The sequence below is a fragment of the Phialemonium atrogriseum genome, assembly GCF_030411735.1.
Source record: "Phialemonium atrogriseum strain 8032-3 unplaced genomic scaffold QBC33scaffold_1, whole genome shotgun sequence".
In the NCBI taxonomy this organism is placed as follows: domain Eukaryota; kingdom Fungi; phylum Ascomycota; class Sordariomycetes; order Cephalothecales; family Cephalothecaceae; genus Phialemonium; species Phialemonium atrogriseum.
In genome coordinates, this window is record NW_026848138.1 from 1917265 (window position 1) to 1929606 (window position 12342).

The window sequence follows — 12342 nt, forward strand, 5'->3', positions numbered from 1 at the left end:
CGAAAGCTGAACCATCGCCAGGGAACAAGGCAGCGTGTGCCACCATACTTCGGTTAGGTTTTGAACAGTCCTCACCGGCAAGCCCGCCTCGAGGGAGCTAACCTCATGCTCGAACTAACCGAGAAGAGAGCGCGCGATAACTGAAAGACATGGGGCAAGCAACGTCTCAACCTTCTGATTTGGGATGCTGCTCCTCGCCCCGTACCAATCTCGTCCAGGATCGCCAACGAAGCATGAAGCTTCCTGAAGACATGGTGACCAACCTCATCACGACGACATGAAATGCTCACTTGAGTATGGCCATCTCTCAGTGAACAGCCGGCGAACAGCACTTGCTGTTGGTGGTGGAGTTGGCCTTCCATGCCACGGACCCTTCGCTGGGGCTGGGGAAGCCTTGTACCCGGTGTATCGGTATCCAGCAACCTGGGAACAGATACTCTGCTATGCATTATCGAGATTGAACCTCGTGCATATCGGGGAAGAACGGGGTGTACACTATATCACTCCATTGGTCCCAGCCGCTGACTTTAAGCTCGAGACCGGACTTGGTATTATTTGTCGTACATGTACGAACAGTTTGACCAATATTGGAAACCAATGAGACACAACATCCGCGGCCAAGTAGTTGTGAAGAGTGGAGACGAGGGCGCGCTTCGTACGGGTGCGATATTAACAGCCCAGTTTGTCCATGGTGTTCCACACCGTCGGGTCTGGGGGAACCATGCAGCTTTTTGAGAGTTAACGTTAACGTGACGATGGGTTTTGCACCCAAGACAACCCTTTGCACCCGGCAAGATGTGCAGGACAAGAGACCAAGCACTGAGATTCTGGGAATCTTGTCCTGTCCGTCTTGGAGGATCCGCCCGACGCCGACGAACTGATGAACCGGCCAATGACAAACCCAACGATGGTTGATGAAGTCAGTCTCGCAGTTTCATGGAAGAGGCTCTCTCGGACACGACTTCTTAAGCCCATCCATGTATGGTTGCATGGGCCACATTGTAAGTGACAATGTGTTCATCCCAAGAGAGCCGCATCCCGTATGAAGCAAAAAGGGGAGGTCTGTGGTCGCGTGACAAGAATTATAGCCTCGAGAGGCCGCAATGAAAAGCGAATGGAGGAACTGCGCATCTGAAGAGCCTACGTGATGTAACCTGATGGGAGACAATCATCACAGCCTCACAACGAATGGCGGCCAACTGTGGGGGATGCCGCAGCTGAAGGTTCAGAGCAGTGCAACCACCGGGAATCTATTGGCCGATTGACGAAGCCGGGCACCAATAGTGTCGGAGCCTGGGACTTGCAGTCAGCGCCTGTTATCGGCTTCACGGCGCATACGACTCGAATTCTCGAATTACCAGCCATAGAGCCATGGTCGTATAAAAGTACTACGTTACATAGGTAAATTGGCATCTCCACGGTAATTGAACGTTGGAATTGCCAATGCGGAGTGGTGGTGAGCATGGTCCAAGCTCCCTTAGCCTGACCTCCTTCCTAAAGTGATTCTTTTGCCGATGCCAACCAATCATACAAGGTTGTCAGAAACCGTTGCGGGGCCTCTCCAATCAGCGGCAAGCCATTCGGGCCGGCCTAATCGATCTGCAAGGCCGGCAATCCATGATCCTTGCTTCCCCATGTTCGCAAATTGGATCCCCCACTTTTATTTCTCCTCATGTTCCGCCTGTTCATTGACGACCAGAACTCTGTGTCTATTGTAGTGCATCATTTCTGAGCCGGCTATCAAGCGGTACCTGAGCGGCACAGTCCGAAGCTTGCAGGAGGGTAACGGTCGGGCATGGAGACCAATTCCCCAATTCGTATCCGAACTAATTATTGGCAGAACCTTCCATTTTGCCCATGAGGTTGAACGGTCTTCCGCAGTCAGCACCTGGGCAGCTCGCTCCTACCGTGGCATTGAGACTTACAGTTAGGCCCCGTGGCCTTTGCTCATGTGTCGTGTGGAGGATGCTTGTCGTGGACTACGTTGTATGTACGGATTATGTTGTATGTACTATCGTACTACTGTGCATGTAGTTGCGATGAAGGATGGCCACAGTCCATTTAACTTTGGGCTGGGACCACCCACGATGCTGATCTCCTTGAGCTCAGGCGAGGTGGTGCCCGCCACCCGGTCGTTCCCCGGGTCTGGGGTGCCATTGCCCAGAGTTGTCACGTAGCTTGGGACCGGCCTGGGACCGGCCGTGGGCAGCTGTTACGAATCCAACATGTTTCGCTGCTATTGATAGCAACCACGACCTGGTCCACCACATGTGAACATGCCTGGTTACTCTTGGCCCCCTGCTCTCGACTGTTACACTGGTATTTTTTTTGGGAGGGAGATAGCACCCAGTCCGGCTTCGAGAATCCCTTTAAGGTTGCTCCGGAAAGCAAATCCCTCCTGCCTGGTCCCCGTAATTGCGCCTATAATTCCCTGCATCCTCCCGCTCCCAAGGGTGTGCTTACCCCGACACGTGGAACCGAGCATTCGCGGTCGTCATAAATATATTATCATCCAGCCCGTCACACCGCCTCGCTCTCCTCTTTCCCCTCGCGTCCTTATCGTATTATCCCGGAGGTTCGAGCTCTTAACCGGCCTCGTGCGCGTGTCGCATAGCACGAACCGCCAATTTTTCCTTCTGAAGCACGGGCAAGGCAAGGAACCGATTCGAAAGCCAAAATGGCGGATGAGAAAACCTCGCCAGAGGTGGCAGCCACGCCTCCTGTGACCACCACCCACGACGCCCATGATGCCCATGATGAACCTATTACACGGGCGGATGGGACAATTACGCGACCGTCGGGATGGATGTACAGGGGCTTCAAGGTCGGGAAAACCGAGGTCTGGTACGCTTCGCCGATTGTCCAGTTGATCATGGTCTCCATGGTGTGCTTCCTCTGCCCCGGTATGTTCAACGCCTTGGGCGGTCTCGGAGGCGCTGGCATGAAGGACACCAAGGCCCAGGACGATGCGAATACCGCCCTGTACAGCACTTTTGCCGTCGTCGCCTTCTTCTCCGGCACCATCGCCAACATGCTCGGCGTCAAGATGACCCTGTCGCTCGGCGGGCTCGGCTACTCCATCTACGCCGCCAGCTTCCTCTCCTACGTCCATACCCAGAATACGGGGTTTGTCATCTTCGCCGGTGCCTTCCTCGGCGTCTGCGCTGGTCTCCTCTGGACTGCCCAGGGGACCATCATGATGAGCTACCCCAGCGAGGATCGCAAGGGTCGCTACATCTCGTACTTCTGGATGATCTTCAACCTCGGCGCCGTCATTGGCTCCCTGATCCCTCTCGGCCAGAACGTCGAGAACAAGAGTGACACCGTCACGGACGGCACCTATGCGGCGCTCATCGCGCTCATGTTGCTGGGCGCCATCCTGGCCCTTTTCCTCTGCAACGCGAACAAGGTGCAGCGTGCCGATGGTAGCAAGGTCATCTTGATGAAGAACCCAAGCTGGTCCACCGAGATCAAGGGTCTGTTCGAGACCATCACTCGCGAGCCATGGATCATCCTCCTCTTCCCCATGTTCTTCGCCTCCAACACCTTCTACACCTACCAAGGCAACTGCTTCAACGCCCCGCACTTCAACACCCGCACGCGCGCCCTGAACAACACGCTGTATTGGACCAGCCAGATCTTCGGCGCCATCATCTACGGCTACGCGCTCGACTTCGGCAAGACCCGCCGCTCCGTCCGGGCCAAGGCCAGCTTCATCTCCCTCTTCGTCCTGACATTTGTCATCTGGGGAGGCGGATATGCGTGGCAGAAGGAACAGGCCCCTCGCTCGGTCACGGAGGACCCGGACTCGGGTTACCAGCCGGTTGACTGGGTGGATGGCGGCAAGGCGTACATCGCCCCCATGTTCCTGTTGATGTTCTACGGCTTCTTCGATGCTGCCTGGCAGACTTGCATCTATTGGTGAGAGAGAGCCTGTCACCGTCCCATCTCGCGTGGGATCTCTTCTTTGTTTGCTAACCCAAGCCAGGTATATGGGCTCACTGTCAAACTCGGGCCGAAAGGCTGCAAATCTCGCCGGATTCTATAAGGGACTGCAGAGCAGCGGGGCTGCCGTTTTGTGGGCTCTTGATGGGAAGAAAAAGCCTTTCAACACCATCTTTGGTATAACTGTGAGTGCATTTGATCCAGGTTCCAATGAGTTCTGGTACTAACCCGTTGACCTCAGTGGGGTCTCCTTGCCGGCGCGCTTGTCTGTGCGGCCCCTGTTATCTGGCTTAAAGTTAAGGACACGGTGACTTTGGAGGAGGATCTAAAGTTCAGCGACGAGACGGTCGAGGATGTCATTGCCCCAGAGGCCTTGGCGCAGCGGTACCATGACGAGAAGCAAATCGATGCTTGAACGCTTGGACCCTGCAATAGAACGAATATACCTGACTGTACTTTCCCTGTTTGACCGGGGCTTTCAAGGTGGGGGAGTAATGGGGATCTATGATTGTTGATTCTGATATCCAATACGGCTCAGGGGTTCAGGGGCAAACTTATCACTAAACGAGTTTTAGTCTTTGATAGCTGGAATACGGCTCGTGCACAAACTTGGCAGCTGGGTAACCCGGCGTAACTTGCGACCTGTCGACGCCTTGAAAAGACGGAAACCTTGCAGCACCCACCTGTTAACCGCGACATGCTACCTCAGGGACGTTGTCCAGGTATCAAAAGATGTATCAAGTCCGGGTATTAGCGGTATCTGAGCAACATTTCCCGCTCTTGACCCAGTTTCTGAGAGAGGTTATCTCTGCGGGCAGGGGCATTCAGCTATTCAGGCAGGGGCATTTAACTGTTAGGGCAGGGGCATTTGGTTATGTAGCCGTTGCTGTCGCTAATGCTAAAGCACTCTTGCTGTCGCTGTCTCTATTGCTGTTGCAGTTGCCGTTGCCGTTGCCGTTGCCGTTGCCGTTGCCGTTGCCGTTGCCGTTGCCGTTGCCATTGCCATTGCCGTCGTAGTCACTGGTTCCACGGCTGGCAGCTGGTCTTTTTCATGCTCCAACTCTCTAAAGATTTTTGGCAGCCCAGAACCCCTGCCCGAATAGACAACTGCACCTGCCCGCAAAGACAAGCTCTTCTGAGAATCCCGTCGGCCCGGGACGGCACTGCTCTCCACTTCCACCCGACGGCAGGTTTCAGTCCCTTCTCACCTCGTATTTAAACCCCAGCAACAATCAAGAAGAGCATTGGCTACCGACTCCGCAATCCAAGTGCATGATGGTCTATGCTCACAATTTTGCCAGATAGCCAGGCTGTTGCGCCCACTGATAAACCACCAGACGTACCTCGCAGACTCATCCTGGAATCCTGCTTCCGTAGCCATTGGCGGCTGCCATTATCAAGGCATATCTTTTCACAATGTTGAGCGTTGGGCAATGTATCGCCGCTTGCGATTACGAGCTCTCCCAGTGGACATTGGAGCATATGTCAACTACGTGTCCATGATGCAAGCATAACCAAACCAAATACTCCCAGTTACCCCTTTCCACACTTTGCAGCACCACCTCACGCGTCCGGTCCAAAGTACGCCCTAGGCCAGATATTCATCGCCGTCTTCACTCCATCCTTGATAGGCAAGCCAGCATGCAACACGCGCTCATCCCCCGTCCCATTCGGGAACAGGTTGACCCAGAACAGCGCATTCCCAGGCACCGCCCTGAAAGCCAACCCGCCGTCCTCATGCTCCCTCCAGACCCGCTTCCCCTCCCCTTCCTCCGCCGCCTCTTCCTTCCCCGCCGCGAACGGCCCCACGTGCGGGAACCATGTCTCCCCGCCGGCGGAGTGGTTCGCCTGCAGCACGACGAACAGCGTGGCGACGCGGTTGTACAGCCTCCTGCGCCCGGCCTCGGCGTCGGCGGGCGCCAGCCTGGGCCGCGCGAACCAGTCGCGGTGCGCGTCAAACCGCTGCCCAGCCTCGTAGCGGACCATCTGCGGGGCGCCGACGTCGTCGCGGCCGGGCGCGAGCAACGTGCCGAGGAGGGCCGAGGCGCGGGCCAGGACGCAGCCCACGGCCGTCGGCGTGTCGAGGAGGGGCAGGGGCGCCGACCACGAGGTCCGCGACTGGTGGCCCGTCGTGTCGGAGGCGCCGGGGCCGCCGGTGAGCGGGGACGGGGCCAGGAGTGGGGTGCCCATGTCGATTATGGCGGCCGCCTCGGAGGGGTGGACGAAGTCGGCGATGTAGATGAGGAGCGGGTCCACCGAGATGATCTGCGTCGTGTACTTGTGGTCGGTGGCGCAGGTCCAGGGAGGCGGCGGGTCGCCTGTGGGGCCCCTGTCCCAGGGGCGGCCGAGATTGAGCGATCGTAGCAGTTGATGCCGTCGGATGTGGTCCAGGAGAGATGGGCCGCCCAGGTATGCCGCCCCTGCGGCAGCTGCCGACACGGCGAAGGCTTTGGCCAAGATGCCCATCCTTGCCGGGTCGGGCGCTCACATGGGCTGTGTGCGTGTGGCACTTGTTCGAAGTAAGGACGCGCTAACTTTTCGCCCGCCAAGTCGGATACGAAAGCTTGGAATGGGAAGCTCGCCAAGTCTCCGAGATCGCCACAGTGGTGGGAAAGGGGTTAAAACGACACACATTCCAAGTCATCTGCATGATATGTTTCGAGTAAGGGGGCCCAAAAGAGCCGCAAAGTCGGCTAAAGGGCTGTGTAAAGGCACCGGCGTTGACGGGTAAAGGGGGCCTGGGTCGAAACATGCACCATAGCCGGTCGATCTCATGCGTCTTGATAAGAGATATTTTTATCTCTGCCTGGCTAGCATACCCAACCGGGAAAAAGAATGGGTGAGGGGGATCTACAGGTCTGTGCTAACCCGCTCCGTGTTGACTTGCGATAGGCGAAGAAATCTATGTGAACTTCATGGTGTCTGGTGCAGATAATACGGAAATTTCGTGCGTAGTTCTCTCCAAACATCTCGCTAGAGTAACCCCTATATCCATGTCAACCAATGCCACCCAATTTTGGGCCGGTGGGAGAGACGCGTGTAGATCGGAAGGAAGATCCATGCCTGGCTTCGAGTCCCTTGCACTTGCCCTCCCCCTCCAGGGCATGCCTGAGACACGACTCGAGAAAGGTGGCAAAAGCATTGCTCCGAGGGATCTGGCCAACCCGCCAATTCGGGCCCGCCTCTCAAGGGACACAAAAAAAAGAGTCACAGAGGACGCAATGGGATCAGAATTGAGTGTAACTATTTATTTTCAGTTTGAACTACCTAAGCAGGCGGCTTGGACGCCCTTGTCCCACGCTCCCTCTAAGGGTGGAAGCGATCGGGAGCGTGGAGATAACTCCTCGCGGAGTAAGGTCAACTACCTATACAACATTATATACAAGACTCGGGAGGGGCGTCCGTGGCCGTGTTCCGCCCAGCTGGGTCTTGTAGAGGCAACTTTCCCAGATAATACAAAGCTCCGCGCCCCATCAAGATGGTAGAAAAGCCTTTCGAGCAGGGCCCATCCGCGGGTATGCGCCTGTCCCAAACCTTCAGGCAGTAAATTCCATGCCTACCAGCCACAGGCGAAAATGATAAGATGTCTTCAAATTCCCAAATATGATGAATGCTTCCCAAACGCCAACCATCCTGACCAAGACCCAGGATATTCTTTTGATTTTGCACCTGGCGCCGGAGTCGGGGACAAAGGAGAAGGAAGACGACAAAGTGTAGGACTCAAGGGTCTCGAGAAGGTGAAACATGGATGCGGACCCGACATGCAACTGTCTCGTGTATATCTTGGCTCATATGCTTTGGGTTTGTTGTGCGGTAGTACCGACAGTGCTCAAGGCACCAGTTGAAGGTAAGGGTCCTTGGAGAGCGTATGAGGGGTGATGCGGTTGCGGTATGAGGGATGCAACGCAATCAAGTATAGAAGGTGTTCGGACGAAGTTGAAAAATGTGAGTGGCCCGGCGGGGCTAGTCGAATGATAGCGACCCCAGAATTCATAATGGCGTAAGACGAAGCAGGGAGAAAAGAACGAAGTATGGGTATCAAAAGATTTATCGAGCAAAAGTGGCGGAACAAGGGCTTCGTTGCTGTGAGATACGGTCGTGATGATTTGGGGGATCCTTTGGGCGTGGGTGGATCATGTTTGTGTGGATACCGCGGTTTGGCTGTTGCCTCTCATCCAGCCAAACATGCCGTTGGCAACGGAACCGGCGGCAGCTGGCGCTTCGACTGGGGTGCGGAGAACCTGAGTCTCGCGGGGTTCAAGCAACAGGCTCTTGCGATAGTACGAGACCTGCACGTTGCTTCCCGGCGCCTCCAGTTCGCGGACGCGGCTGATCTGGTACTGGAACCACTCCTGCAGGTCAGGAAGCTCTGTGAGCCTGTAGGGGATCTGGAAGCGTTGAAGCTCGCCAATGATCTTGGCGGTGCGCATGTGCTTGTCGAAATTAATTACGGCGAGGCCCGCGTCGTTGGTCTTGGTCGCCGGGTTTCCAATGTCGACAAAGGTCAAGTCGGTCAAGAACATGCCCAGGAACGGCAGGCAAGGTGGCACATGGCCTTGGAGACGGGCACGCAGGACCTTGTTGTTCTGGCTGGGCTCGACGATGGCCTGGAGCAACTTCAACATCTCGCGTCGCTTCGGGCTGATGACGTCCCATGTCTTGCGCAGGCGCGTGATAGTGCTGCTGTTGAGTGAGCAGATGATGGCCATGAGCGCGTCGTAATTGTTGAGTTCGAGGCATTGGTGAGCAATCTTGATCCAGTGCTTGATCACGGCGGCCCGCCTCTTGACCTCGCTGTGGAGCAGGATGGTGTCGGCGACGAGGTTGGACAGGTCGGTCGAGAAGGACGACATGGCCTTCACGTTTGGCGAGTCAGCGCCACTGTTCTTCATCCACTGCGAGCCCAGCAGCTCCTCCGGCAAGATGGAGCAGAAGACGGTCATTTGCTTGATGGTCAGCTGGCGCGCAATCTCGAGGGGTTCGAAGTCCAGGATGGTCGGGCAAGTGCCCCCCATCTTCCAGTTGCCGAGGGCGTAGGTCGAGCTTTTGGAGACAATGGGCACCGGGAGCGGCGTGTCGGCGGGGATGTACTGAGAGATGGAGGTATTGGTCTTGCCCATCGACGAGACGAGGCGAGGGACCAGGCTGCCGTCGGTGGACGTGACCCGTTCACTCAGCTCCAGCAGCCGCTTGCCGGCCGAAGGGAGGATGGAGCCCAGCTTGAACTCGGCAAATGGCTGGATGAGACCCAGGACGTCGCGGTCCGTCTCGTCTCGCCAGTGCGACTCGAGCCATCCCTTGAAGACGTTGTACACCCTCAAGCGGACGGCGCTGGCGGTGTGAGGCGACTCGCCGACATAATCGAAGCGGTAAATCAGTGCCTCTGCCAGCTCTCTGGGAGTGCAGAAGAGTCGGAACGTGAGGTAGAAGGTCGAGACGAACATGGCATCGGGAGTGGCCTCGTGCGTGGTCAACCGTTCGACGAGCGCCGGTAGCGAGCCCCCCGTCACCTGGCCCTCCTTGTTGAAGATCAGCTCGTGGGCATACGTTTTCTCAAGAAGCTTCGACTCAACCTCCTCCACCTCTTCGGCGAGGGTGGAGCTCCCGGCCGTGCTGAGCTCGGAGAGCGACGGTTGGTTCTTTGGCACAAGAGTGATCTCAGGAGTGGTGGCACGGGTCGAGCTCTGTGACACAACAATGGACTCCGAGTCCCGGCTGAGATACGCACTGGAGCCAGAGCTCGAAGCAGTCATGCTCTCGGACCGGAACGACGAGGGGAATTCGCTCTCGTGGCTCGAGGACGGTTCCGTTGGACTGTAGTCCTCCCGCGGCAGCAGAGATGTCGAGATCTTGGGTAGTGGTGGGAGTGCGGGTCGCAGCGACGAGACAGACGAGACAGACGAGACAGACGAGACCATACTCGAGGCGGTCTCCTCGACAACCATAGACTGCGCTTGAGATTCAGGTGGCGAGTACTGCAGTTGGGCCGGCGCCTCGACAGGTTGGGTGATCTGGGGTACTTCCGGGAGCGGTTTGTCAACGGACAAGGCGGGCCTGTGGGCAGGTGTCATGGGCGTGGTTGACGCAGTTGACGTGGTTGGCGACTGTGACACGCAGGAATCGGCAATACTCGCGCATTCGCTCGCCGCTACTGACCTCTCCCTCTCCTCCTGAATATCATCCAGGCAGCTCAGATCGAGGTCGATACTGAGGCTGCCATTGTCGAACTCGAACTCGAAATCCCCTATCCTCTCGATAATCGCCTTCGTCTTGTGGACACAGTCGCCGGTGGCGATGACACACCCAGTCGCAGCTCCTAGCAGGCGGCTGCTGTCCTGTGGCAGAAGCACGTCATCGAACTCGGTGCCCGTGTTGCTGAGGATGTCCCGTGCAGCGCAAACGAGGTCGTGGAAGCGGTCATACATGGTCACGCGGAACGGATCTAGTGTCTCGGAGCCGAAGGGGTTGCGGGCGCAGACAACATCAACCACCACCAGGAGCTCTCCTCCCGAGGAAGCGGATTGCTTGATTGCGAGGGCCAAGTGCGGGCGGGATTGGGACTGGAGATGCAGGCGTCCGATCAAGGAGGCGAAGCAAGTAAGGAATGTGTCGTGGCGAGAGCTCAGGCGCTCTGAGACGAGATTTTGCGGCCGTGAGAGGAGCGACGGCCCAGCCAAGCTGACCCGGTGTGAGATGGTAGACGACAGGCGATTGACCTGCAATGAATTGTTCTGGGACAGCCGACGCGCATTTGTACTCGTACTCGCTGACGAGCAAATAGTCGAGAGGCGTTTGCCGGTGGGCGCACTTGTTTGTGTAGCCTCGCTAATTTCGAACGAGGTCGTGTAACCTGCAGCTCCGTCCCCTACACCTCGGGAGCCTGCATCGTAGGCCTGGTGGTGATTGTGCTCGAACGAGGTCGAATCCGCGGGTGGCGTTGGAGGGATGCACGCCTCTTCGAGCACAGTCGCCATGACGGCCACTGCGGGTGCCCGAGATCTCCTGTCGTCGTCCAAGATATCCAAGAACCGGACGCCCTTGGTGACGATCTTGAATGCCCGAAGAACCATCTCATCCACAATATCGTTCACATCCTCGATGGGGTCCTCCATTTTCTGGGTTTCCTGTAATCGCTTGGCAGTCTTTACCAAGGACGACAACTCTGATAGTAAGCTTTTCCGACTGCGTCTGAGGCCATCATGCCTGTGTATGGTGACCGATTCTCTTGTCAGACACTGTGTGCTCTCCTGTGCTAGCGGTTAGTATGGTTAAGTAATTCGGCGGTTTCGACCCTTGTTGAGACGTGGACTGACCAGGAGGTATCGCACACCAGCGATGATACCCTTCATGAATTCCTGGTTGCCGAAGATCTCGCTATCGTTGACCGCGGTACTTCGCAGCAGGTCCCAGAAATTCAGCAAAGCTTTCAGCAGATTCTTCATTTCCTCGGGGTCGTAAGCCTCGCAATAGTTTGTTGGCAGCCATCCTCGGGCCCCTGACACCAGAAGTGTACCATCTGCCCAACCGTTCGTGTGGATCGAATGCACGAGGATGACGTCCCCTTCGTTGAGCGGTAGTGTCACCGTGGAGTCGCTCATGGAATAGCTCGGGTGGAAAGGGTAGAATGCCCGCAGGAAGTTATGGAACATTGGTGGAGGATCCGGTGTGGCATTCAGGTCTTCTTGTGACCCGTTCGGGGTCGTTGGAGGGGTCATCTCTGACTGAGAGTAAGGGTTCGTGCTCGCGATTGCGTCGTAGCCATTGCCGATCGACTCTGAGCACGACTTTTGGATGGTGAGCGGAGCCACTTGAAGGCTCGATCGCATAGCTGGCTCGCTCAGCGTTCCCATTGCTGCGGATTGAACGTCGGGAACACCATGAGCCTGAAAATCCCGGGCTGGACAAATATGCACCGCACCCCAGCTAGTATATGAAATGGTGTTTTCTGCCCTTATGGAAGAGCGCAGGTTTCCTGCGAAGTGGTCGACACCCTGCCCGCGCAACAATTGCGTTGATGAAGGTTGACAAGACTCCCCCTGCGTCGGCCTATAGCAAGGTCCTATCGTCCAAGATCGTCCAAGTCCTTCTGTCGTGTCGAGGCTCTCCTGGCCTTCCAGCTCGATAGCGATAGTCGAGTTCGTCTTCTTGTTGATGTTAGTGCGCAAGCCAGGCGATTCGTCTTGGGTGGGAACTGTTTTGATTGAGGGAAGCAGGAGAGGGGGTAAATGGAGGGAGGAATGTAATGGGAGGGCGGTACATGATAGGAATGGGAAGGGACTGGGGGGGGGGGGGGGGGGGGGCGGGAGCTGGGGGGTTTCTAGTTGATGACTGTGTGGGGAACACAAGAGAAATCATTCTTCGAGTCAACCTCAAAGCGAAAGGAGCAAGGTATTATTA

General features: G+C 56.6%; 3 protein-coding genes across 3 annotated transcripts; 1 reads left to right on the top strand and 2 right to left on the bottom strand.

Moving 5' to 3' along the window:
* Nucleotides 1–2581: 2581 nt before the first annotated feature.
* Nucleotides 2582–4519, top strand: QBC33DRAFT_28699 (major facilitator superfamily domain-containing protein). The gene is made up of 3 exons (XM_060423299.1): nucleotides 2582–3921; nucleotides 3989–4130; nucleotides 4187–4519. Exons 1-3 carry the CDS (start codon nucleotides 2678–2680, stop codon nucleotides 4358–4360), a joined length of 1560 nt encoding a protein of 519 aa, XP_060288957.1. The 5' UTR covers nucleotides 2582–2677; the 3' UTR covers nucleotides 4361–4519.
* Nucleotides 4520–5417: 898 nt separating this feature from the next.
* Nucleotides 5418–6636, bottom strand: QBC33DRAFT_583904 (uncharacterized protein). Its single transcript, XM_060431387.1, has one exon. The coding sequence runs from the start codon at nucleotides 6409–6411 to the stop codon at nucleotides 5509–5511; it is 903 nt and encodes a 300-aa protein (XP_060288958.1). The 5' UTR covers nucleotides 6412–6636; the 3' UTR covers nucleotides 5418–5508.
* A 1442-nt stretch (nucleotides 6637–8078) lies between these two features.
* QBC33DRAFT_583910 (ras guanine nucleotide exchange factor domain-containing protein) lies at nucleotides 8079–11795 on the bottom strand (the record flags this gene model as incomplete). The annotated part of the gene is made up of 2 exons (XM_060431388.1): nucleotides 8079–11192; nucleotides 11259–11795. The coding sequence occupies 2 exons, from the start codon at nucleotides 11793–11795 to the stop codon at nucleotides 8079–8081; spliced, it is 3651 nt and encodes a 1216-aa protein (XP_060288959.1).
* Between the last annotated feature and the right edge of the window lie 547 nt (nucleotides 11796–12342).

Coding starts and splice junctions, on each gene's coding strand:
- QBC33DRAFT_28699 (XM_060423299.1), top strand. CDS start 2,678: ATGGCGGATGAGAAAACCTCGCCAGAGGTGGCAGCCACGCCTCCTGTG. Junction 3,922..3,988: donor TGGCAGACTTGCATCTATTG/GTGAGAGAGAGC, acceptor AACCCAAGCCAG/GTATATGGGCTCACTGTCAA. Junction 4,131..4,186: donor ACACCATCTTTGGTATAACT/GTGAGTGCATTT, acceptor CGTTGACCTCAG/TGGGGTCTCCTTGCCGGCGC.
- QBC33DRAFT_583904 (XM_060431387.1), bottom strand. CDS start 6,411: ATGGGCATCTTGGCCAAAGCCTTCGCCGTGTCGGCAGCTGCCGCAGGG.